We start from the raw sequence: 27,127 nt of genomic DNA on the forward strand, positions 1-27,127 counted from the left end.
AGGCGAGCAGGGCGGGCGGCGGGGCCGGCCGCTCCCGTCAGGCCGGGCCGGCACCTCCCTCAGGCGGCAACGGCCGCCGCGAGGCTGCGCGAGGGGGGCGGGGACAGCGCGCGAGGCGATCCCGGAAGCGCGGGGCTACGGCCGCGGTGTGGGCAGGCGGTGGCGGGCCGGGTTGGGCCGCGCCGCTCCGGAGAGGAAGGGGAAGGAAAAGGAAGCGGAGCTGCGGGTGACCGGCGGCCGCTGCCGCCATGACGAACTTCATCTCGGTGCAGCTGAAGAAGGCCTCGGAGGTGGACTTGGCCAAGCCGCTGTGCAAGTTCATCCAGCAGAGCTACCCGGGCGGCGACGCTCAGGCCGAGCACTGCCGCGCCGCCGAGGAGCTTAGCAAGCTCCGCAAGAGCGCGCTCGGCCGCCCGCTCGACAAGCACGAGAGCGCGCTCGAAACCGTCCTCAGGTAGGGCCGGGCCGGTACAGGCCCCTCCGCCATCCTTCTCCTTCCCCCCCCGTCCCCGGTGCCCTGCGGGGCCCCGGTGGCAGCTCTGGGCCCAGGCCCTGGGTGCGGCGGAGCCGGAGCCAGGTGTGGGCGGGGCGGGGCGAGGGGGATGGTTCGCCGTGAGGAAGCGGCCGGGGCTGCCGGGCCGGCTCCGGTGGCCTGTGGGTTGCGTGCCCGCCCCTTTCCCCCGCCGACGGCCCACGTCCCCAGCGGCTCGGGTGGCTTTGCGGCATCCTGGGATCCCCCTCCCAGCGCGGCTCGGGCGTTGTGGGGTGTCGTGTGATGGCAGCGCAGGGCCGGCGGTGCGGCAGGCCGGCGGGGGAGGCGTAGAGAGGAGGCCGTGTCCCGACCAGCTTCCCCTTCCGAGGGGCCACGGCTAGAGCTAGGTAGAAATGACAAACTATTTTGCCTTTCATAGGAGAGCAGTCGTGTCTTTGTTTCAGTGTTATGTTTTGCTGTTAGAGCTGACAGCTTCCTTTTCTGTTTTAGGTAGTGGGTTTTTTATGGTGTGGGTTTGTTTTTTTTTTTACTGTCATGTCTTCCTTCTGTTTGCTGTGTTTAGCAGCTTCTTAATGTATTTGCAAAGTCACATCCCTATTTTCTACTTAACACACCTAAGTTTGCTATCAGAAAGTTTCCTGGTGCCTCTGTTATGCCGGAATTGTAGGTTAGACAAGCAAAAGATAAATCTGTGCCTTCTGCCCAGTAAACTGTATAAAGCCTGCTTTAGGGCTAACTGCTCCATCATCTACAAAAGCACTTGCTCTTTCCTGTGTCTCTGGAACACTTATGGATTGCAGTATTGATTTACTGTGGTAATCCTGTTGTTCTGTTTCTCTATGCTGGAAACATTTTGAGCCCAATTTGTAGCTCATCTACTCACTGAGGTCACTGTGATTCATTCACTAGGTTAATACTGAGTACACACTTCTATTTGCAAAGCTGGGATCAAAGATCTGCCGTACTAGAATATGAGTTTTTAAATAGTGGCAGCAAGTTTTTTTTGGTGGTGTTTTTTTTTTTAAGAAGGAAAAAAGAGGGATTTTATAGTATAAGGAGAAATGGTACTTGTAGACATGACACACTTCTGTAATATCATGAACAAGTAGAAATACATTTGATGTTCACTAGAATTTCTTATTTATAAATTAAAAATGAATAGGAATGGAAAAGAAACAAGTGACTTACTAAAAAGAAGGCAAGATTTATAAAATGGGTTACTGATGTTTTTTGAGCTTATCAGCCCTTCACTGAGTGTTTGGGCTACAAAATCTATGACTGTACTCATCATGTTTTGCACCGTCTTTGTAGTTTCCTGTTCTAGTCCTGTTTATTACTGTGTCTGCTTTTGGAGGTACTACTGTGTGTACCTTTTGAAGGCCAGGAAAATAATGAGCATCTATGAACTGAAAGAGGGCCCCTGCTAGGCAAATGGAAAGGCATATTGTTATCTTCTCTTGAATGCTGTAATTGAGCTGCTTTTTCGGGCTGTGCCACTCAGGTTTAATTTCTATCTGAAATCCCTGTTTGGCCCAGCCCCACCATATGACTTTGCCCTACCTAACAGCTGTACATTGCCTAAAGGAGAAAGCCCTGTCTTCAGTTCTAGTGCTTCTCGTAAGCCATTTCTGGAAGGCAAAAGGTGTACGTGGCTTTCTGACAGGTCAGCAACTTGAATGAGTTCAGTGGAATGTCAGATGGACGTCAGAACAAGTGCAAAAGAGGTTAAAAGTAGTGTTCCATGAAAGTCAAAGGGCTAAGCAGGACCTCCCTCTTTTAGTGTCAGTAGGTCATTACATTAATTGAAGCCATAGTATGCAACTTCACCTCAGGTTTTCTCTCTGAATATTGAAGGGAAACCACTTGCAATTGCATAATTACCAGTTTTCCTTTTGAGTCAATTCCATATGCAGTGATCTGGTCTCTCTGCTGCTGGTCAGTCATCAGCAGATGTCTTCAGCTGGCCCAGGTGCTGTTGCAGTAGTCAGGAGGTGTTGAATGTGGCTCTGCACTGGTGCCACCTTATGTGTGAACAAGAAATGATATCCCTGCCACACAGAAGCGCCTCTCATAAAACACATTTTAAATTGTATCGTTTGAGAGTATTTATTCGCTTAACAGTGGAGGTGAGATAAGATGAAGGTCTGCATTAACCGTAAATTAGAGAAAATAAAACAATCAGATGTATGTTTTACTCTATCTATAACAAGTTATGAGTAGTTTGTCCCTGTGACCATTTATATTCATTACAGTTGCTGGAAAATAAGTTTGTTCTTATCCTGTAAGAATATTCTGCACTACATTCTGTAAGGCGCAGTTACTTTAAGAAGTCAGACTGTCTGCACACCCATAAGTTTGAAGTATCCGTCTGAGTTTATGATTGAAAGAGCACAAGCATTTGAGTGCCTTGCATCTCCTCTGAAAATTCAATTCCCTCCAACTTCCACATTTTCCTACTGCTATTTGAAAGTTGTACTCAGTCTTGTGTTTAAGTAACAACTTTAGCAAGATTTTTGTTAAAGTTGGAGTTTAAAACGGGTTTGTTAGCAAAGTAAGGTTGGAAGAGCTAATTACAATGTGGATACCCTTTGCATACATTTACTTTGCAGCTTTTTATAGACCATAATACCTAGTAGAGCGCTGTAGACCATTTGACTGTTAAGAAACGAAGGCTTAATCTTCTGCTAATTAATCTAGGATTTGCCCATGGTTTTGTAATCTTTAGAAGCCTTGTTTTGCTGAGTAGTTACTGCAGAATTTATTCTTTTAAATTAATTCAGTTGCAGCCCTATTTCCTAGGCAAACACTGACCAGTAAAGCTTTGAAAGTGCGTGGTATTTTGTTGTTCAACTGATGAACACAAATGCTTCTATTGGAGAAGTATTTGAGGTACTAAGTGAAAAGGGGCACAGTGTAACTGGGAAAGTCCTCAGTCTGCTTCCAAGCTTTCTTTGTTTTCTGAGAATCTGAGTGTTCTGAAGGTGACGTAGGTGAGCTTGGTACAGATGTTTCCCCTTATATTCTGTCATAGCAGATTTGATTTAGTGGTTTGGTTTGTTTCTTTTTTTTTTTTCTTCTTTCTTTTCTTCTGAGTCTAATTATAGCTCCAAGGGGTTCCTGCCTTCCTCTGTTAATATTAAAGATAGCCTGGACTTCATTTCTGTTTTCTGGAAGGATGGGGTGGTGGTGGTAGTTTAATTAGTTTAATTTTGCTAACAACTCTTGCAGTTCTTTTAAAAAATGAAAAAGGGGGGAGGAGGGGGTGTGTGGTTTTATTGTGAATGATTAGATTCTCTGGGGGCTGGAAGTTGCAGTTCTGGTTTGCAGCTGTGAGTTCAAGACTCTAGCTCTTATCTAGAAGAGTGAAGGCAGATCTTGGTGCCTTTTATGTTCTTTTGAAGGAGGTTTTTGCTTTATGATTCTTTGAAGGAGGAACAGGATTTGAGGTTCTTAATGCAATACATATATTTTCATTAAATTCTAACTCAAACCTTGACTTCCAACTCATTTGGCTGCGGTAACTCATTTTACTAGCATTTAGGAGTGTGTAATGCCTGTTCTGGTGAAAGATGGCTGTACTTCGAGAACTAGATCTCTGTTGCTGACATCTGCCCTCCCTTTCATCGCTGTAGTCGGATCTCAGGCAGTTGATATGTTTGCATGGTTTTCTGTAGTTCATCACTGGCACAGCCAGACACACAACGCTCATCTGTGATGTGCAGCAGCTTCTGTTCTTTGTGTCTTGATAGTTAGATTACTGTAAATTTTGTCTTAAATAACTACTTTATGTTTACCCTCATCCTTCAGCGTGTGACTTGCGCATCAGATGCGGCCAGTCATTTGATATTTATTTTCTGTCTTTGTACTGCTAGTTTTATGCTGTTCTGTGGTAATGCTGTTCTGTACCATTTCATTTATATATGTTTAGTTTATATATACCATTGTATTTATATATGTTTAGCTCCTGCTAAAAAAAAGAGACATTATTTTACTTGTTGGGAGGTTTTTGGGTTTTTTCGTTTGCAGCGTTTTAAAGAGCTCTTAAATCTTGAGTAGAATTTCAAGTTCTTTAATAAAAAGAAATGACACAACGTGCTCAAAATAGTAAAGAAAATAGTAATGTAAGTTCTGAACTTGTTTGGAACCAACCAAACAAAACGCAATGTGTTATTGATGCTAAATGCAGCAATGTGCATATTTGGGAGGAACATACATCTCCTTGGCTTATTTTCTTTGTGGTTCTGTTGACATATAAAGAACAGTCTGTTTGAAAATGCACCGGACTTCACAAGGCCATTTAACAAGCTTTGCTTCTTGACTGCCCTCATGGCAGATGAGGACAGGGTAATCGCGGAATGTGGGAAGACAACTCGGCTTTATTGATGGCTTCTAGTTAACAAATTAAATTGAGGCAGGAGGAGACAGCCTCGAAAGTCTTGTTTTCTTTGTGATACTACGAGAAAATGACTGTGGCAAGACCAGCTGAAGGTAGTGAAGGAAGTACACTTAAATACATCCGTTAAAGTGATGTTCAGTGCTAGTATTGAATTAATTTTTGTACTGCTTGTGTTAACCTGTATCAGTGAAACCAATTAGGTTAGGAAGTGGGGGAAAAAAAAAAATTGTGATTATGTGATAAATCAGACCAAACTTAAACCGTTGAGAGAGCATCAACATGCAAAGCTCAATTTCTTTAACTACAAAAGGGATGCTGTTCTTTACAATTTTTATAGATCAAGCCTTGGATGTAAGGTCACTTAAAAAAAAGGTAACTAAATTATATTTAATTATTGCTTCATTTCAAGTGGTATGTGCTTTCCAGGTATGGCTATCAAATGAAAGATGAAGAAAACAGACAAATGAAAATCTTTTACAAAAAAATCAATATATAGATTCTTTTAAAACTGGTACCTTTCATGTGCCAGCTTCATAAATGTTGGAAGATATTAGTTACTGTACTATCACATAGTTTAAAATTATCAGACTCTATTACTGCCAATATTTTAGATCTTTCTGAAAAACACCTTTGATTTATAAAGTTAAGTTTCTCAGTGGAGGTGTATTTGAGATCGCACTTCATAGTGGGTGCTCCTGTACTAGCAACCTTAATGCCGAAGTATGGGAAGGTAGAATGCAGATTCATAGATTTATGTGGACAGTGAAAAAAATTGTCGTTAGCTTCAAAATCCACACGAAGGGGTGTTTTTTGTGTTTGTGTTTTTTTAACTATACTGTTCACATACACATACAATGTTAACCCTACTTCACAGGCTGTGAAACTCGTCGCTACAAGATGGTTTTGTATATTGGGAATATAAATTGTTAAAAAAAGAATTTGACCAATATAATGTTGGATGTATGTCCCTATGGCAAGTGCTACAGGAGGAGTATAGGGAATGGTCTTCACATGTTACGTGTTCTAAGCAGTTGGCAATTTAAAGTTTTTCTGTTCTGCATCCAGCCTGTCATGTTTAACAAGTGGTGCAAGTGTTAGGGTACAACTCGGGAAAACTTTGAATTGCGAACTGTTGCCTGGGTAGATTGTGTGAGGGACTGTGCTATGATTGCTCTATTATCTTTCTGGCATTCTTTCCTAAACATCTTCCACTGTGAGTAGACAAAATATTGGCACAGAAAAAATTTTGGTTTTAATTCACTGACTGCTACAATATACTCTAATGAGAACTAAGCTTACAACTAAATTTTATCAAGCATTAGGCTCTCCAGTTGATACTCTCTGCAAGGCAAATGTCATCTGTTTCAAAGACACTGAAGTTTAAACGCATAAATCACAAATTTTAAGGGAGTGGGGTATAATGTTCAGCTCATGAGAGTGCAGTGTAGCTTGTTAATGTTATGTTAAATGCTGTACTTGATTTACTCTTACAGTATGACTTAATATCTAATGTACTCTGTCTTCCTGTATGTATACAGGGGCTCCTTTGCATGACATTCTTTTCTAATCCACCCTCCATCAAAAAGTGGAATGGGTCAGCTTCATCTGTGACACTCTTCTACTTCTAACTGAGATGGGGGTTCCGCATTATCTGTGGAAGACTACCTCCTATTGAACTTGTTCCTCTACTGAAAAAATTCCTTTATGTAGAATTTCTGTCTGTCCTGCAAATCCTCCATAGTTACAAATGAGCTTCACAACTTATTTGTGTGGGAGATTTTTACGCCTTTTTTCTTTTGTGCTAGTGTAAGAAAAAAACCTCTTAATTTGATTTATCTGATGGCTTTTTCTGCCTTTTTTTTTTTGTAGATACTATGATCAGCTGTGCGCAATTGAACCAAAGTTTCCGTTCTCTGAAAATCAGGTAAGAAGAATTATCAAGCCATTAAACTGAATCATGGCACCTACGATATATGACTTCCAAGCCTACACCTAATCCCTTAAACAGTACTTATCTCGGGCAAGGCATTTAATCTTTTTGAGCCTTATTTTCCTAATCTCTGCTTATTTTCTAGTCAGTGCTCACATATAGTCTAAACTGAAACTTCACCTCTGGTGGCCGTAATTGCTTTCGTTTCACAGATTCAGAAACATTTTGACTTTGGATAGTGATCACTGCATGGTCTAGGTCAGGAAGAGTTGCGCTGTGCTGATTCGTCTTCAACTCTCTTTTTTCCAAGAGGTCTTATTTCATACTATGTTAAAAAGGCTTTTTAAAAATGTAATTTCTGTGAGAAAACCTTTAGTAACGGACCTATTATGGTCTTTAGTTTTTGAAGTAGAACAGATGTTTCATTCACAACAGTTAACAGAATAAGCCATTTAAGAGATTGCCACTTTATTCCTGCCTCTGCATCTACAAACTGCATAATTTTTGTATAGCTATAGTGTTCATTAAGGTGTGGTCATTTGTTGGTTTGTTTTTTTTTTTCCCCTGCCATATTTCTTTAGAATCTTGTCTCTAAGGAGAAATTCAGCTTAACTCCTACCTATTGAAATCTTCCCCAGGTGGAGACTGGAATATATCTTTAGGCTCCTGTATTTTGGTGGAAAAAGATGTAGGTTTTCTTTGGATGTGTTTACAAATAGGGCAGAATTTACATTTCTTTGCTGATCAAATCATACTTAGATGGTAATGTTATGATTAAAAAGTTTCTTTCAGACTTACAGGTTACAAGTAAGGGAATAGTTTTAATGCAGTTCAAATTGATTTGAGTTTTGTATGTAGTTGCGTTCACCTGTAGCCAAGAACGGCATTTTGGTTTTTGGTGTGCGAGTGTTTTGATATGGTGATCTGCAAACCCTGAGACATGGAAAACTGGAAAACTTTTAAGAGTAAGTTCTGCGGATTTGTAAACTGTTCCATCAAAGGGAAGAAGTAGTCAGTGAGAGCAGCAATGAACAGGTGGGGACCAGAACTTCCTGAACTAGCATTGCTGCTAGAGGAAAAATACATTATCAAACAGTACTGTGCTTTTTCTGAAGTTTTTGTCCCCAACTACTTTAAAACGAGTAATTTTGCTGTCTTTTCTGGTTTGATACCAGTTGCCTACAACTAATTTGATCAGCTGCATAACAAACCAAATTGTGGAACTTCAAAGCAGATTCTGTGAAGTATTTGCATTGTCTATGAAATATATGCTGGAGGTGTAATATAAACCACACTGGTTTTACTTGCATTCTCTCTCCTGAGTGCATTTCCTGATAATGCTGCTATTGAATTCACTCATAAAAATGTGTGAATTTTGGTATTACAGAACAGTTCCAAATACGCTAGTAATTTGCAACAGTGGAAACTTCCTGGTTGGGTGGTTTCCTTTAACTGTGACTCTACCGCTAGACTGTCAGATTTCTTTGGAGAGGAGTACCTTGGTTTGGAAATAAATTTCTGTCACTTAGAATATGAATAGAAAGGAAAGGTTATTTTGAGAATTTCTGTGTTGTTTGCTTGAAATATTCTGAGCAAACTAACAGGCAAGAAAAAGGTAGAATAAAAAATGTTTGAAATAACTCTTGATGATGTCCTGAAACTTCCAGAATGTTTGTAATGTTACAAGGATAAATATGTGAATTTGGGATATTTTCTGAAGATTTCATATTTAATTTTACAGATAAAGATCTTTCTTTTTCACAACTTTCAGGTCTGTGTAACATTTACATGGAAGGATGCTTTTGATAAAGGTTCACTTTTTGGAGGATCTGCCAAATTGGGTATGTGAATGTACCAAAAGTTCAAGTATTAATAATATTAAATTCTGATAATATTTTTATATAGCTGAATTGTTAATAGTCTTCCTAGTATTCTCAACATAGCTTTCAAATGAGTTCAACTATATTGGTAATAGACGAATCACTTCAACATTGGTAATGAATTCCTGGGGACCAGGCAAAGAATTTCTGTAAAATTGAGTATTAATACTAGTTTTCCAGAGGCACAAATAGATGTGCAGTCTGATGATAATAGTTGTGTTGTCTGCTCCTCAGACCTTTTCTGGGAGCAATCGCAACTGACATTAATCAAAATTGTTCAAGTTAACATTAAGTTTCAGTAGTAGATTTTTGGTAATCCAGCTCCTACTGTTCTAAATGAATAGGGTCCTCTTGAGATGTGCTTGTGAGTGAGCGAGTCCCCTCCAGAAGAAGGGAAGTGATGGTAGCTGGCTTCAGTAACCTAGCCTGATACTGCATTTTGTTCAAGAGAATAGAAGGATCTGCCTGTGCCCAAAAAAGATTCTACTATCACTTCTTTTTAAGATATTTTCACACCGATTTAAACACTTAGAAAGAAAAATTTATATTTGTTTCCTGCAAACATAAGGAGCTTGAGTCTGTAATTTGTTTTAGTCATATAGGGACAATTCTGCACTGCAAATTCAGGGTCATTAAATGGATTTGGAACACTCGCCAATAAAGAAACTAAGACTAAATCCTTTTGATTTAAGTGAGGAGCTGTTCAGTCATGTGTCATCGTTCTTTTGTGTTTCTATTTATATACCTATGTGTTCATCATGACTAGCATTGCAAGATGACCATTGCGATTTTGAAGATCCAGACAAAGCTTGGAAAAAAGTTACAGTACTTACTCTCTTTTTAGTTTTTTTTTTTAAAGTTTTTGTGTCCTTTATATAGTTCTCTGGTAGCAACTACTGAAAGTTTTTGCAGTTTTCCATGTGCTGAATGCACATGCTAAAGTTGTGCTCGTGTGAACTATATGTGTAACAGTAGACCACATTCCTATGTGTAAGCAGGTGGTGCACACCTTTCCTTGCTTTTTCTAACTGTTCTATGAAGTCCTTCTGGATAATTGGAAACCTTCCTGAAGATGCTGTGGTTTTTTTCTCAGAATTTGGTTGGTTCTGTGTTCTTTGGGACTAGCGTTTCATGATGATTGAACTGGCTTCATAGTAAAGTTCAGAATATTTCATTATGACTTAAACATAGTCTGTGAATCGCCAGAGATTTATAATAATTGTGAGAAGAATCAGTAATCATAATGATGATTACCCTAGGAATTTGAATAAATGTGATGTTATAGCATCTTGAAAAAACTTGCATGTCTGCAGGTTAATTATATACTAGTCTAAATAGTCTGTGAGGCAGATGGCTAGAGATTTATGCAACATTCCATGTGAAATATCAAAGAAATTCTTAACTGAGTAATGCTCAGTTAACAAGCAATGGAATAAATTTTATTTTGAAACTATAAAGCAGATCTTAATGGAAAGAAATTATCAAAAGGACTCTTTTAGTATATATCTTTACAGTGCTGTATTGCAGTTTATCCAGGTGCTGCTCTCCAGATTAACTATCGCATGTGTGTATCTCTATATTTCAGACCAGAACTGGCAGTGGGATTTTTCAGTGTAAAGCAAAGTTTTCAGTTACTGAGGGAGCAAAATTTCTGTTGACTTCTAAGAGGAGGCTATCCTGTCTCCAGATGTAAATTCAGTGTAAAACTCCTTTGCCTTACATGAGGCCAAGCTGCAGGGGTGTGACTTGAGACTTCTGGCTTTTGCTGTGGTGACAAAATGTTTTCTTCCCATCTTCCCCTGAATCCCAAATCTGTATCACAGGGGTGGCTGACAGATACTGTGGCTGCTTGAAAAGTGACCCAGTTCACAGCATTGCATGTAATCTGAAATATGTTGGCTTAAGTTAATAGGTAGAGCTATAAACAGATGAGTGTAAGGAAAATCTATATTGCTAAACAGCTGTTCTCACTGTAGTAAATCACACGTGATGCAGTCCAGAGTGTAAAGTAATTCTGCATATAATTTTGCACTTTAGAAACTTTAAAGCCATAGTTTCTTTCTTTTTTTTCTGTTTGTTTTAGTCTTTTCAATGATGTGTAAGTTGTACAAGATCATCGTTTTAGAAAAATCCTGGAAAAAAACTACAGAAGAGAGATGGTCTAGATAAATGACTATTATCTTGATGAAATACAGTGACTGTGTAACTCACTTTTCACTCAGGGAAACAAAATGGGAAAAAAGGCATGTTGGATTTGTGGCTGCCTGTCTCGAAATTTAGTGCAGGTCAAGGAGCACTAGCATAAAACTTTAGAGATATGTTAGAAAAATATGTAGCTGTATAAGGAGGCTGTATGTTAGTGAAATGAAACAAATGTGCCACTTTAGTACCTTTATGTTTTAAGGATAACCCAGGAGTTGTACCTGGGTTTGTGAAATTGAAAATTCACTAGTTGAGTTTTCTGTATTCCCCCAAAGGAGTGTACTTTTAACAGTAGTAGGAAACAAGTATCTGCTGTTTTTAGACTTCTCCAGCACTTGCATATAGCTAATAACCTTTTGCAAGCAATTAATAGATTCAAAATGGTTCCTGTTCAGGTATTAATGTTTCTAGAAGTGTGGGCTCCATCCTCCGGGACTAAGTAGTACTACAGGAGTTGTCTGAACAGGCCACACTGCTGTCTAGTAAGCACAAGTTTTAATTAAGTAAATCCTTATATGTTTCAGTACATGTATAAATGAGATATTTGTCAGCATTTTCAGTCTGAAACAGTAGATTCGAGAGGTGAAAAATTCCCTGCATTTCAATAGATAGTAAGACAGAACATGTAAAAATCTTTGGCCTCAATGAGAGAAGAGTAGTTAATCCTGATTCATGATACAGTAAGACCATGTAATTGGGTAGTTATTGCAAACGGATAATGCATGGAAGTTCCTATTTCAGATTATCCTTCAGTAACGCATGAGTTTCTGTATCTTCAGGACCCAAAAAGTTAGGAAGACTTTAAAATTATTTTGTGTATTGTGTAGATTTTCATACTACTGCTTTTATGCTTTATGTCACTCTCTGTAGTTCCTCACTTTAAAACATTTTGTGGAATATTAAATTAGACTATGTAAAGCCTTCAGAATGAAGATGACTTTGAGTTTAAAAGTTCAGTCTGTTTTTTTTGAGGGGGGAGGGAGTGGGCTTGAAATTGTTGATATCTTTAAGTACAGATATTAGTAGTATTGGCCTCATCTGTAGGATGCTAGAGTACTGAAGTTTATTTTTTTAACAGTATGGATAACTGTCTGTCTTGATTGCAGCTCTGGCAAGTTTGGGGTATGAGAAGACCTGTGTTTTGTTCAACTGTGGAGCGCTGGCAAGCCAGATTGCAGCAGAACAGAATCTAGATAACGATGAAGGACTGAAAGCTGCAGCTAAGCACTATCAGGTACAGAGGCTACCTGCTTATGCTTAGTGATTCAGAATTATTAATCTTAGAACATCAAATAAGTATCTCTCAATTTTAAAGCTAAATACACACATACATAAATGTATATACATATTTTCCCCCTCTTAATTGCAAAGGTGAATTAGCTAAGTACCTGGTCTTGGGTCATATTTACCACCTTTGAAAGATTTAATTCCATGCAGTTCCTCATACTCCTTCCTCCAAGCATGTTGGTAACTAATAACCTTCAGCTCAAGATTTAATAATTTTAGCTAGTATCAATTTTAGCTTTAACAAGTTATACAGTAATAATCCCTTTCTTCTTTGTGGAATGCATTAAAATTTTTAGTGGCTAAACAATAAATGTGAGACCGAATACCCAAAAAGATCTATTTTTTTAAAAATTTTGTATGTATTATATTTGTAAGAGAAAGTGTCTGTTCAGAAACATGAGTGGTAATAATTATTTTGCTTTACTTAGTTTGCAAGTGGTGCTTTCCAACACATTAAAGACACGGTTTTGTCAGCCTTGAATCGAGAGCCTACAGTGGACATCTCTCCAGACACAGTTGGAACTCTCAGTCTTATTATGTTGGCTCAAGCCCAAGAAGTCTTCTTTTTGAAAGCTACAAGAGGTATATCTTAATTTTTGGCTTGCATATTTATGTGCTTATTACAATTTCCACAAAAACTTAGAAGTGTTTTAAGTTATTAAGAGCTTGTAAAGGGCCTTTCAGAAGTTTTTATTTTTGCATTTACTGATTTTTCTCCCCCCGCCCTTGCAGGTCACTAAACACAGATGCCACCTAAGAATTTGTCTAAGGTTTACCTGACAATGTACTTCTCCCATTTGTCTTTTCTTTCTTCTTATGTTCAAAACAATTAGGCTTCATCTCTACAAAGGATTTTGCTGGTTTATATTTTTTCCTTTAGCCCTTGAGAATAAAACACATTATCTAAAAGAACTGAGAGTACTTGGTGCATAGGGGTTTTACCACTACTCCCCGCCTCCTCTGTGGAATGATTTCATGAGAATTTAGAAAGAAAGATACAACTGTACTAGGAAGCAAAGGAAATTTCCTAAGAGTTTAGGGGAAACAAATTCTGGTTTATTGCTCCTGTTATTGAGAGGAATTCTTTGACCCAGTCTAACTTTGAGAATGTCCTGTTTATCTTGGAAAGTGAAATTCTGCAGGTAGAACAAAGAATTGTGTGTCTAACTGTTAAAGGCTGATTGTGAAATACTGATTCAGAGGCTGCATATTTTAACGCAACTATTAAAGAACATCTGCTTCAAAGAATTTTCCTGTGGAACAGTACTATCTTCAGTACAAGATCTCTTACTCTTTGCTAATCTCTTCTCTCTGTATTTACAAGTAGTTGTGCATCTAGAAGTTACAGATATCTAAAAGTATACCTAAAGGACGTATAGGTCACGTGGTTGCTTGCCAACTCCTCTCTTCCCCTACGGTGTTTGGAATACAATGGAGGAAGACAGGGGTTATCTTAACTAGGATGTTTCTTTTCTTCACAGGGAAGATCCCGGAAAGTTCTTGTAGCCTTACTGCCTTTAGGAGAACCTCAATGAGAAATGATTGTCCTTCAGCCAATTGATAAATTATGTTTATGTTCTTTACCATGCTGGTAGCAATATTTTAGTCTCAGGCTATTTGGAAGTTGCTTTGAAATAAATTTGTATAACAAATGCCTGAAACTTTTCTTCAGAGCAGGACCAGACACCTCGGTTTTCATGGGAAATAGATCTTTCTGTCACCTCTTTCTTCTTCACCTGATTTCTTCTTACTCAAAACATGAAAAACCCAGTGAACTGAAGATTTTTGTGACTGCTCTCAAGACCACAAGTCTGACAGTGTTAGAAAGACAGTAAAGGTTAATCACCGTCTGACTGTGGAGGCTGTAGATTTTGCCAGATGTAAAGAAGTTCCTTTCCCTGGCAGGAAGGACACTTTGTGAAGAATGGGGCTTGACAACATGATTAACTTCAGAAACGTATTCTTCAAGTGGAAATGCTTCAAAGTTTGATCTCAAGACTTTGATCTTCAAATGTAGCTTCTTTGTGCATTGATTATTTACCTTACTTGCAATTTTCTGGTTTTCTCTCATGTGAGACAGTCCATTTATCATCTTACCGGCTGATAATGTTACTTCTGATAGAACTGAGTTTATCCACAGTTGAAAGAAAGTGGAAGTGTTTGGCAAAAACCAAATTGGTCAGTCAAATCTAATTCCACTGCATAACTACAGATCTGTCTTTAATTTCTGAGCCTTCCTTAATGTTTTCTTTAAGTATCTTTAAGTCTGCATTCCATCTCAAGGCTTGCATTGTAGCTGCAATATTTTAAAGATATGTGAGTAAAAAACAAAGCTTCTGATAGTGAAAGATCTATTCTGAGCCGTCTGTATGGGCAAATGAGTCTCCTAACATTTCCTTTGTTAATGGAAATGTAGTTAATATGCCAATATTTCTTTTTTTGCTTTTCTGAGAGCTCAAGCTCTATGAAGGAAGGTGCAACTACCACAGACTAGGTAGGGCTAGAAGAACAGTCTATTTGGATTTTATATATCTTGTTTTTTTAAATATGTAGTGCACTGGACAGAAACATTTTAGCAAAGTAAGTTGCTAGATCTCATAAGCTCCTTTTTCTCCAGTTGCCATCTAAATCCTGTTCCACAGTGAAAAGATCTTTCTGGCATACCTTAAATGCATTTACGTCATAGGAGGTAAATATATTGCATCTTAACTCATGCCTGAAGTGTTATGGAGAGATCTGTGAATATGCTGGAATGAACAGACCACTTGGGAATTCTTTTGATTTAATTTTGGCAATTAAGCATACTCTGCAGATTTCCTAATCTCCCCACACCCCCACCCTTGTTTATCAATCTGGCAGTACATGGAAATCACCTGAGTCAGAGGATACTTGTTTGTAAGAGCAGCTATTTAGAACTGACAGCAACTTTGCATTGATTGCCTGCCTTCTTTTGGAAGGCTGAATTGCTTGTGCAGGCAAGAGGCGATTATAAAAGGAGATAAAGATAGATGCAGTATGTTCCTATTTTAACAGTTTTGGCTTCAGGAACAGGGTGAGGACGTGAGGCAGGGAATACCGCTGCCTCTAGGCACATGCGGCTCAGATATGAAGTAGTGGATACCACTTGGAGGAACTGTGGTTATTTGTGTCTAGGAATGGTATTTCTGTACTCGCTGTAAGCTAACGGTGATGTGGACTGCCATGGAAAGGACCAGTCCCTTCTCTTCTGTTCCACTTCTGCAAATTTTTTGAGAGTCCTGACATGGAGTTGGGTTAAAGAACAGATCCTGCTGAAAGTTAACTATTTTTTGCTAAGTTGATTTCAGCTAAATTCTTTGACTACGGCTGCACAAATGCTTGTGGTGCCACAAGGCTGGGAACAAGCTGCCAGGGTTAGAGTGGGACTGCGGCATTTATTGGCAGCTTGCCATTGGTCTGAGGTAAAACATCACTCTTAATCCTCCATAAATGACAGCAGCTGCCAAAATTTCTTCTACAACTAACTGAACCTTCAGCATCATGATTGAAGTAGAAAATCTGGAAACTGCTGCTGGATGTCAAGGGCGAAGCATGGGATCCCACCTTTGAGCTATGATGCAAAGCTATGCCCTTAGAATGTAGCTGTTGCTGTTTGAAGATGAAGTAATTTACCTGTTCACTTGTAAAAAATGATGATGATGATAATCGTTCTTTGTTTTTTCTCCCTTTCCCCCCAGATAAAATGAAAGATGGTATCATAGCTAAACTAGCTAATCAAGCTGCTGATTACTATGGTGATGCATACAAACAATGTCAGTATAAAGATACTTTGCCCAAGGTTAGTAACTCTCATGGAAATAACATGGGATCTGCTGTTATTGCAAATAACTGCTATTGTTTACAATGTAGTTGATGAAATACATTTAAAATATATCCTCAAGACAAGCTGACATATTGCTGCATTTAAACGAAATGAACCTGTAATTTGAAAAAACAGTGAAGCATCTAGGAGGTAAAAGATAGTGTGTGGGTGTTTTTTGTTTTTAAGAAGTAAAATCTTATGTGAAGTGTTTACTTGCATCTTATTTCATTTAAAGTGAACTTGAAATGTTTATGATAGCGTTTAGGTATGGCTGCTTGTACTTAATGCCTTACTAAATCTGTCTTTCAAACTAACACTTTCTAATGGGGCTTAATTGGTTTGTAGTCTCAATGTTTTTACGTGAAATTTGCTCTCATGTCCAGCATGAATACAGTGGTACTGTTCACTCACCTGTTAATGAAAAACATGAGTGGAAGTCCGTGGGTGTCCTCTGTCCTTCTGCCTGTCTTCTCCTCTTCCTCCACCCCAAAACAATCTTGATACTTGTAAATTATCTCAATTTAGTCTTGACTGTTTTCATTTGAGTGCTGTTGGTTTTGGAAGATACAGAAGGATATTTTTTCATGCTCTTTGAATATATGCTGTATAACCAGTACTTTAAAAATGATCAGGTTTTCAGTACATCAAATGTATCAATTATGTTCAAATCATAAAATAGTACAAAACCTTTTGTGCAGTGCTAGGTTTCTAATAGATTTCTAGTGCAGAATAGAATCTTGATGATAATAGGAACTGTATGGGTAAGGGCTACTGTAGTAAAGTAAAAGCATGCATTTTTACTCTTAAGCAATAAATTGCACAAATGCCTTTGTAGGCCAGTCAGTGACTTGTTATGTATATTTTTGGGAAAAAAAAAGTTTTTTAAAGTTAAATTATATCTTCCTTGGCTTCAACTTGATAGATTCTTTTATGTATGCGCATATTTCCTCTCGTGCTTTCTGTGGCATTTTAAAGATGGGGCACTTTCTCACTCTAGGTTTTACATTTACGATTGATTTCTGAGAGGCAATGAGCTCTAATAAAGCCATTGCTTTGTCTTTTGTTGTTGTGGACCTTTCTAAGCCACAGATCTGCTCCCTGTTCCAGTTGCACAGTAACCTGTCAATAGATTATCTGAAAGAACATTATAAGGTTTGCTGGTTGGTTCCATGAGTTAACACCAGCTCTGAGAACAGTTACCTGTTTAGGAGTGTGAAGTAGAGGTTGACCTGATGGGTCAGACTCCAGTTGTGAGGCCTCCCAGACAACTTTGTCTTCCAAATTCACACTTTTCTTTTTTTTTTTTTTTTTTTTTTTCATCTCTATGGGGGCAGCAAGTTTGCACAAATGTGAAGAAGCAGGTCTTTATATACTGAGGTCTTTAAAACATCACTCTGGTTTTCCAGTGCTCCTTGATTTAAGAAATAAAACAGTAAGACAAAATCCTTGATCAAAGACCATGCCTATACTGTGAGCTGCAGCATAATGTTTTCTTCATGTCTTGGTTGGTACTCCTGCAAAGATAAGTGCATTTCCATGAAAGTCTAAAAATGACTTTTAAATATTTTAAATTGCTTTTCATGTCAATAGTTGTTGGTCCTCTTTTTGTTCTTTGCTTTCATAATTTTAGAGTTACTTTCTTGATAGGCCTGCTGCTGTTTTAACTGTCATTGTTTTGTTAAATTAAAAGAAAAAAAAGGGCCCTGTCTTCTCCCCTTCCTCTTCGTTTAAGAACACTTTGTCTTGGCTTTGTCTTGGGAGCGTTTGGGTGTGTTCTTGCAACTATCCTTTCTAACATATGCATGCATTTCTAACCTTTGAAGTAAATGTTGCGACTTCATGGCTTGAATTTAAATTGTAGTTCATCTAAAATAATGGACGCTAAGAATTTTGCAATAACTGATTAAAAGAAGAAAGCCTGGATTCAATCCATGCAAAGTCACGTGGTCTCTGACATTTACCTCTAATGTTTTAACCTATCTAAACCATTAATTGGGTGATTCTAATTTCCTTTTCTTCTTCCTTTTTCTTCCTGCATCCCATGTTGTCTGTGGTGGTTAATGTGGTTGGACTCTCCCCTGGTCAGTATTTTTATTTCCAGGAGGTGTTTCCTGTTCTGGCTGCAAAGCACTGCATTATGCAGGCCAATGCAGAATATCATCAATCTATCCTGGCAAAACAGCAGAAGAAATTTGGTGAAGAAATTGGGAGGTTGCAGGTGGGTAACTGTTTTTCTTCTCTGAAAGATATGGGAGAACTTTAAATCCTGAAAAGCTAACTCAGTCCTAAAATTCAAATAACTAAAAATGAAGTGTATTTAAAAAATGACAAAGCATGTTTATCACATGAATCAAATTATTAGCAGCTTCAAAGATGAGAGGAATCTCTGTAGCTCTTACAAAGATGTATTTTAATGATTTTTGGGCAGTTTGATACTGCTTGACATGTTAAGTCTGTATCTTTACGTTTGTATAGGCTTCTTATCTCAGTATAGCTAATATAACAGATTTGTTAATAAAGTTTTCCTAAGCAATGTTATTAAAAAAAAAAAAGACAACAAAACCCCAAAACATTAAAATTCTGCCTGGTCTATACATAACTGCTTTCCTGCAATCTTGATTTAAATCTGAACCATTTTTGAAAAATGTACATGCAGTTGTATATTTAGACTTTATAGTTTTTTGCCTCTACATCTGCTTCCTAGAGGGACTCACATATAGATGTTATAGTAACATAAGTAAGGTCTTGTCATGTTTTAAGTAAGGTGGGGAAGAAAATTACTAAAAATAACTACTTTCTTCAAGTCTTCTGGTCCTTGAAAGAAAACAATAGTAGTGCTGCTTTGGCTGAATTTGTAGGATCCGTGTGCAATTTATTGATGTGCAGGAGAGTTGAGAGACTTATTTAAGACTATCGTGTTGACATTTTGAAAGTTACCATTATGCATTTATTGACTTGGAGCGGGATGGAGCTTGAAACTTTTTTTTGTATGCTTGCATGACAATGAAGTGCCTGTATGAACTTCTAATAGCACATTGTACTATGACGACATTACTAGGTGATAGATGAAGATGTATCAGCTGTTTATTCGTGAGGTTCAAATCTGCCTATCAGATCTCCTTTTCTAGGACTCTGCTGCAATAGAATATTAACGTCTTTTTGTTAGTGCTCACCCTTGACAGGTCTGGCTATATCAAATTTACTATCATTGTTAAGTTGTACAGTAAATTAGCTTGTGTCCATGATGTTTCTTCATGTTGTGTTATAGGAAGAAACCCTTCATGCTGAGCAGTTAAAAGTTTTGGTGATTTGTGTTGTGTGTGGGTTTCTTGGTTTTTTTGTTGGTGTTCGTTGTTTGGTTTTTTGTAGGGAAGTCTGAGGGGCAATACTCCATTATTACTTACTTTAGCACTGCTTCATGAACAGCATCTAGTAAGAAGTTAAAATCCTGTGGCTTCTTATTTAATACATTTAGTAAGATGAAACTTAAATCCTGTTCTACATCGTTGTTAAAATGCTGCTTCCATAATTAATCTAAATTAGAGGTTTAGTATACTTTTTGATGAGTCGTTGAAAAATGCAGTTGCTATAAAGTAATACTGTCTTTTTATTTCCCTTTTTGAAAGCTAGAACAAAGATTGATTATATTGGGGGGGGGGGAATAATATAAATTCCTCCAAAAGTAAAGTCTATATGCACATCTCTGTTTCTTCTCTCGCATTCTGTTTCTGGCAAATGCCAGTTAGACTTGTAATGTCGTATCAAACCAAAACTACTGTTTTATGATTTATGGCACAATGGAAAGTGTCAAAAAATATCTGCAAATTTCAAATAGACTTCTCTTGTAATGTAGCTCAGGTTCCACTTCACTTTTCCAAGAAGTCTGAGGCTTTGAATTGTTGCGAATTTATGTAAACCTCAGTCTCTCCTGCAGGAGATTGGAAGTTGGAAAATCTGATACCTCAGGGTTGCATCTAGGCTGAGCAGACAGCAGTGAAGAGACAGCAGACCTTGTATTTTATTTTAATTTCCAGTATGATTCCAGTATAATTTCTGTAGCTTCTGAGCTCAAGGTTAGATGAGTGCTAGCGGCAGATGTGAAAAGCAGGAACTCTGGCTTCCTCCTTCATGAATGTGAGCAAGATTTGAGAAACAATTTGCAGTACCTGCAAAAGCAAGCTGTGTGTTTCATGAAACAACATGAAAATGACATGGAAGCACGTTTTTTTTTTTTTTCTTGTGAATGGGTGTTATTGCATCTAACTCATGATAACTTCTTTTGGATTTTGGGGAGTCATAGTGAAGCTATTTTGACAGAATAACTTGATTACTGTTTTGTTTTCCCAATGAACTATTTTAATGAGTAAAATGTCCTTTTCCCCGTTTTTGATACATAAGAGGGAAGAATATTTTCTTATGGAAATAACAACACGTATCATATGTGTTGGCAGTAGTTACTTGGCTATCTGGGAAGCTCATGTGTTTTCCTAAGTATTTATGAAAGGGAGAAAGAAAAGTTACTTTAACTATTTTATTTTTTTTAGCATGCAGCAGACTTGGTGAAAACAGTGGCATCTCGTTATGATGAATATATAAATGTTAAAGATCTGGTTGACAAAATCAACCGTGCACTTACAGCTGCCAAAAAAGACAATGACTTCATTTACCATGACCGGGTTCCTGACCTGAAAGATTTGGAGTCCATTGGAAAAGCCAGTCTTGTGAAGTCTACTCCAGTTGTTGTTCCTCTGAGTCAGAAATTCACTGGTAAGTGAAGTGTGTGGAGCGCACAGGCTAATTGTTACCTTGTGAAACACATGGCCATCAAAGTTCATTTATACCATGAAAAAGTAAATGTTTACTTTTGAATTTTATTAAGTGTACAGCAGTGTTTTTGGAAGTGCCATTTGCCTTTTCCAGTTTGGAGTTCTATTTCTTGATGATAAAAAGTACTGAAAGACTAAACCACATGTTGAAAATCATTATCTGCAGTGTGCCCTTCTCGTAAAGATTTTCTCAGCAACTGTATTTTCTATATTAAACCAACTTAATTCCAGAAGGAACACTAGTATAATTGAAAAATATCAAATTGTACAATCTGAACTAACCTAGTTGCTGACCTTCCATAAAGGTGAAAAATTTTACTTTGTTGGCTTATGGGGGAGTTCTGAAAAATGATCCTCTCTCCCATTTCTCGCTTTCTTCCTTTAAAAAAGCAGAATTAGAAATTAAGCCATAAGGTAAATGTGATTTGCAATCCTACAATTGTTTTAAATATAATGACTTTAAATTTATTTCTAAATCTATTTAAATTTATTTCTAAATCAGTTTCAGACTTAAAAATTGAAATCTAATCTAAAGACCTGTAGAAATAGTTGGTTTTTTTTGTTTGTGTGGGAGAGTATCTTAAGCTGTTTGGATCAGTCTCTGTAGTATAACCTGTACAAAAGAGCTGGGAAGATGTTTGTGTCTTTTTACCTTCACAGTGCAATTTAAGTAATTTATACTATTTTAATTGCAGACCTGTTTGAGAAGATGGTTCCATTGCAAGTTCAGCAATCTGTGAGTGTTTATAACCAGAGAAAGGCAGATCTAGTAAACAGGTCAATAGCCCAGATGAGAGAAGCCACAAATCTGGCAAATGGGTAAGTATGGCTTCTTGTGAAGTTTATCAAGAGGACTTATGGAACAGCCTGTAAACACTGGTTGCCTTGCAGTCTCTGGACATCCAGATTACAGCAGTCTCTTTTTTTTTTTTTTTATTACTGTATGGTAGGTTGGCAAAATTAAGCTATAGCAGGGGTATTTAGAACTACTTTTCTGCAGATGTTAAGACTGAAACCATGTCAAGAACAAGTAGTATTTAATTTTCTTCAGTATTTCTCTGTTTTTTAGGAGTCTGACACTTGTTCAGGAAAAAGTTCCAGTTCCATTAATCTAGATGGATTTTCATATTCCAATAGTCAGCTTGATTGTACCAGTGACTCAATATGTAATATCTTTTTCGGCCAAAATTTTGTTCTTTAAAATAAATAATAATAAAAAATTATATCAAGCTGAAAGATAGGAATGTAATTCAAGGCAGTTGGTTCTTTATCCACCAGACAGTTACTACTGAAAATGTTTGCCACATTTTCTAAGTGCTAGAAGACTAGTATTTCTTTAGCTTTTTAAGAGCTTTGAAACTTATTTTTGGTGAGGTATACTGTAGGAATAAGTTCAGAGTTTTCAGTTGGAAATTTCTGTCCAGGAGTACATTATACTCTGTTTCCTTTATAATTGACTGTGTGATTGATTTTGTGTAGCAGCACTATTTACAGGATAAAACCATTTAATACTACAAATAAATTGCTGTTTAACATGTTGACTTTTTCAGTGTGTTGGCTTCCCTCAATCTTCCTGCTGCTATTGAAGATGTGTCTGGTGATACTGTTCCTCAGTCTATTTTGAACAAGTCTAAGTCTGTGATTGAACAGGGAGGAATTCAGACTGTTGATCAGCTTATCAAAGATCTGCCTGAACTGCTACAAAGGAACAAAGAAATTTTAGATGAAGTAAGCTCAGCAACCGCTAACACTAAAATATTCTTAAAACACACCACCACTGAACTCTTTTTTTTTTCTTTAAATAGTAATAGAAAAAGTGCATGACTATCCAAAGTGTTTGTAACTTTAATAGCACTTTAAAATATGTCATTTAAGTGTTCAGTCCGTTACAGAAACTGTGCTGTTACATGTGGATATTCCCCTACAAGTATTTTGTTTTTAAAATTGCTTGGGGGGAGGAGCATTCTGAAGAAATTTGGGTGATTTGTTCTTTCATGTCTGTTTTCAATTTGCCAAATTAAATTTATAAAGGATGTATAAACATTCTTTATATTTTCTACACTAGCTGTGTATTTTGTAGCTATTTCATGTTTAGAATGGCTTATAGCGCATGTAACATTTTACTCTTGTAGTCACTACGGTTATTAGATGAAGAAGAAACTACAGACAATGACCTGCGAACAAAATTCAAAGAACGCTGGCAGAGAACGCCATCCAACGAACTCTATAAGCCTTTAAGAGCAGGTAAAGTTCGTGTTTCATGCTTTGGATTCTGGGGATGCTCTACAAATGTCCATTCTCATTGTGTAAATTAAAGTCGTTTTCAATGCTCTGATATTACCTTTAAAGTTACAAATTTCAGTTTAGGAGAGGTTATGCCAAAATATCTCCTTGTGCAATATGCACCAATTTTGGAGTTGAGAGATGGTGTGATAGCAGAGAATTTGCTGCTGCTTTTGCACCCTTGGAGTACATGTGTGTGCTACAGTTTCGGAGAGCATATGTAATGAAAAATGGCTGCCCTCCTAAGAATCTGGTTGCAGTTAGCTCTTAAATACTTCAGTGTATTTTTCTTTTCGTAAATTAACTTTTTTTAATTTCCCATCAAGGTGTTCTTTTCTCTCTGATTTGGTGTTCTTTTTATTCCTTTTTTTTTTTTTTCCCCCCTCCCCAGCAGTTAGTCAAGCTACTTAAGGTCACGACGATAGCATGGTTTCTGTGCGCTTAATATGTGTTGTTTTGAAGCTAACAGGGGAGTGGTACCTGTGCCTTAGTTTGGCAAAGTTACAGGGGTTTAAATCTGGGGAGTACCTCAAACCAGTGTTCATTCATATAATACACTTCTCTGTGTTTCTCTGGAGAATTAATATAGGTACCTAGTTTATGCGCTATTTAAAACATAAATTAGAAGCTTAAGTTTTAAGCTTAATAAGTCTTAGTAGCTTCAGGATGTGCAGGCTCATAAAACTGTATGAAGACTTGCAAAAAGCGTAAACGCTGCTCTGGTGCAAATTCCTCAATAAAACGAGTTTTGAAATTATATAAACAACCTTCTTTTTTCCTTTCCACCACCAGAGGGAGCCAGTTACCATAACATCTTGAGTAAAGCTGTGCAAGCAGATGGCCAAGTTAAAGAGCGCTATCAGGCTCACCGGGATACGATCGCACTTCTGTGTAAGCCAGAGTCAGAACTCAATGCCGCCATTCCTTCTGCCAACCCAGCAAAAACATTACAAGGAAGTGAGGTAAAGCATTGAAATTTGTCTCTGTTTTGAGTAGAAGTGCTGTTCATCTAACAACGTAAACTTACATGAATTGGTGTGGAAGCCGATCCTTAGCTGCTCTTGTTTCTTTCACAGTTGATACAGGAGGTAACTAACATTCGGAAAAGAGGTTGCCTTTTTATTTAAAATCTGCCTGAGTATATTTTGTTACGCTCGGTGTCAGCAAGTTCAGTTGCCAGGGAGAGCAACACTGTTTGACGGTTATAAAAGGAGCAATCCTTGATGAATATTTTCGTTATGTAATGTAGGGTGGTGGGATGTAGTGCTCAGGTTTTTGGGGCAATTTGGCAATGTAAAAGGCATGGCCCAGTTATTTTAAAGTATTAGGCAATTACAGCAACTTGCTTTCCAAGAAAGTCATGTCTCATCTACAGCAATATGATTATTTTTCTCATAGGAGTGATTTGAAGTCAGTGTTTTTGACTGTCATTTTTAGACTATCCTATTGGAAGGTATCTGATCAGTTTAAAAAAAAAAAAAGGCTTAAAAAAGCTTTCTATTAATTCAGTGTTATTAGTGGAAGCAAATCTTTAGATAAGAATATAGCTTTAGAAATACTTGGAGATCCTCTGTTTCGTTGCATTTTGTCCCCGTTTGTTGTCTTAAATGCATTTATAAACAAATACTCATCCAGCAGTGTTGCCAGCGTCAGTGAGGAGTGCAAGGTGGAAACAAAAGTAATAGTGCACAATTCTGCAATAATCATAGAATGTATTGGATAGGAAGAGAACTTTAAAGGTCATTTAGTCCAATATTCCCCTAAATAATTCCTCTAATTAATTCCAATAATTCCTCTAAATATGCAAACTTCTGACATTTTTTTTTACCTAGGTTGTTAATGTCTTAAAAACTTTGTTGGCCAATCTGGATGAAGTTAAGAAGGAGAGAGAACAGCTGGAAAATGACCTGAAATCTGTAAATTTTGACATGACAAGCAAATTCCTGACAGCACTTGCACAGGATGGTGCTATAAATGAGGAGGCTATCTCTGTAACCGAGTTGGACAGAATTTATGGAAGTTACACACAGAAAGTGCAAGAGTCCCTAAAAAAGCAGGAAGAACTTCTCAAAAACATTCAGGTACAACACCTTGTATGTCTTCCTTCCTCTTAAACTAAGGAGCAATGACTCCTCTCTCTCTAGTGCTTTAGAAATCTCGTTGCTTTCTACTCTGTTTTGCTTGTTTTGCTCTGTTTTGCCCGTTATAGGCCAGTTGATACTCCTTTACTCCTCTGATTGCTGAAAAATACAGGGGTGTCTTTTGTGTTCACTGTAATGAAATGTGAATTTTTAGCAGACCCTCCCAGAGCTCCAGTGTAAATTCTCTTGGACCTTTTCTTGGCCCAGTTCTGCAGATGAGCTTAACTATTGTGTTAAGAAGTTTTTGGTTTTGTATTTTCCCCTTATCCCATCTTAATACTGTTTCTGGGATAACAGGAGACCTATCCTTACTTTCTACTAGAAGATATTTTGGGTTTCTGAAGTACAATTTGATTTATTCCTAATTGCTATTTACAATGTGCTTGACTCCAGCATGTGCAAAGCTCATCAAAGTAAAACTTAATGAGGATTTCCCAAAGTTTATTTATAAATTCAGCCTTAATTTGCCAGTAATGCTAGAGACAGGTACCTAAGATATCTGGTAAAAGAGGAAGTCTTAGTTCTTGGACAAGTGACAATAGTGGCTTGAGTAATGATGGGGCCTATTTGTGCGCAAGACTGCTTGCAACTTCTGACTGCCACTTGGATAGCAAGAATAAGAGACTTTTCCAAAAGGGAAAAAATTGTTCCTAAATGACCACATGGCCCATGTTTATCAAGGATTTTATATTTAGGTATCTTTTAACATAATAGACTTTATAATCTTGATGGATATTACTTTGATGTTTGAATGTCCTGAAGTTCAAGTTTGGCTGCTTCTGGGAGCTGAAGTAATCTTTTAAAAGTATACTTGTTTATTTTCCCAAAAGAAATGAGACGTAGGTGATCCTTCTGTAAGTTTTCCACTTCCCTGTCCTTTTAGTAGGTTGCCACGGTCAACCAAATTTGAGGTAGCATTTCTTAAAAATACTAACTTTCAGTATGATTTTATGAATATCAATGGAGAGAACGAGGAGAGACACTAATTAGTATAGCCTCTGAGAGTCTGCAGTATGAACTTGAGAATTAGCTGAAGGCAGTCCACAACAGAACAGATAATTAGCTGATATATACTGCCAGTGAGTTAATATATGCATAGTTCTGAAATAGCCACTGCGCTTGGCAGACAGCAAGTACTGGGAAGTACAGTGTGTGAATGGAAGGTGAGGAAAGGTACATATAGGGAAAAGGGGGTAGAAGCAATGAGTAAGAGGAAAAATACCCAAAGATACACAGCCTTACATGGAACTAGCTTGCATTGTTTTCACTGCTCATTTTTTTTTTTTTCCCCTTCTTTTAAGAATGCACATCAGGATTTTTCAAAGATGAAACAATCAAACAATGAATCTAATTTAAGAGAAGAAGTTTTGAAGAACTTAGCCGTAGCAAATGACAACTTTGTGGAACTTGTAGCCAATTTAAAAGAAGGCACAAAGGTATGGTAACGCTTTAGGGACTGGAAGAACTTTTTTTATTATTTATTTACACAATGAGACATGAATCAAAAACTGTAATAAATTTGCAGACATGCTAGATGAGAGGTACATTTTTGAGGATTTTACTACTGAAGTGAGGACAGCAAGTTGCTTGAATTTTGTTTGTTTTGACAGCTGTGAAAGAATGCTTTGTTCCTATCTGAAAAGTAAGCTTTTCTGAGCATTGCTTTATATTAAAATAGGAAAAGGTGTTAATTACAGCTGAGTAACTGATGCTGAAGTACCCAGATGATCCATTTTATCTTAGGAATTTTTTCACGTGTTCTCCCATGGTATTTAATCACCTTATCAAATTTGTGGTTTATATACTGCTACTGCATACGTGAGGAGAGATGAGGAGGGCTTTATTTAG

At 37.7% G+C, this 27,127-nt stretch overlaps 1 protein-coding gene across 4 annotated transcripts in view; it reads left to right on the forward strand.

Moving 5' to 3' along the window:
• Positions 1-82: 82 nt before the first annotated feature.
• Positions 83-27,127, forward strand: part of PDCD6IP (programmed cell death 6 interacting protein) — a 34,504-nt gene continuing 7,459 nt past the window's right edge. For 2 of the 4 annotated variants that reach the window (XM_063325456.1, XM_063325457.1), the window contains exons 1-14: positions 83-454; positions 6,759-6,813; positions 8,591-8,660; positions 12,008-12,135; positions 12,617-12,770; positions 15,905-16,005; positions 18,116-18,247; positions 20,574-20,796; positions 21,551-21,674; positions 22,406-22,583; positions 22,988-23,099; positions 23,931-24,100; positions 24,971-25,219; positions 26,581-26,715. In XM_063325456.1, coding sequence (XP_063181526.1) covers positions 249-454; positions 6,759-6,813; positions 8,591-8,660; positions 12,008-12,135; positions 12,617-12,770; positions 15,905-16,005; positions 18,116-18,247; positions 20,574-20,796; positions 21,551-21,674; positions 22,406-22,583; positions 22,988-23,099; positions 23,931-24,100; positions 24,971-25,219; positions 26,581-26,715 — 2,037 coding nt within the window. In that variant the 5' untranslated portion in view covers positions 83-248. The remainder of the gene's footprint in view (positions 455-6,758; positions 6,814-8,590; positions 8,661-12,007; positions 12,136-12,616; positions 12,771-15,904; positions 16,006-18,115; positions 18,248-20,573; positions 20,797-21,550; positions 21,675-22,405; positions 22,584-22,987; positions 23,100-23,930; positions 24,101-24,970; positions 25,220-26,580; positions 26,716-27,127) is intronic. The other 2 variants (XM_063325458.1, XM_063325459.1) reach the window with 1 other exon arrangement.

Source organism: Chroicocephalus ridibundus, chromosome 2 (assembly GCF_963924245.1).
Source record: "Chroicocephalus ridibundus chromosome 2, bChrRid1.1, whole genome shotgun sequence".
Lineage (NCBI taxonomy): Eukaryota > Metazoa > Chordata > Aves > Charadriiformes > Laridae > Chroicocephalus > Chroicocephalus ridibundus.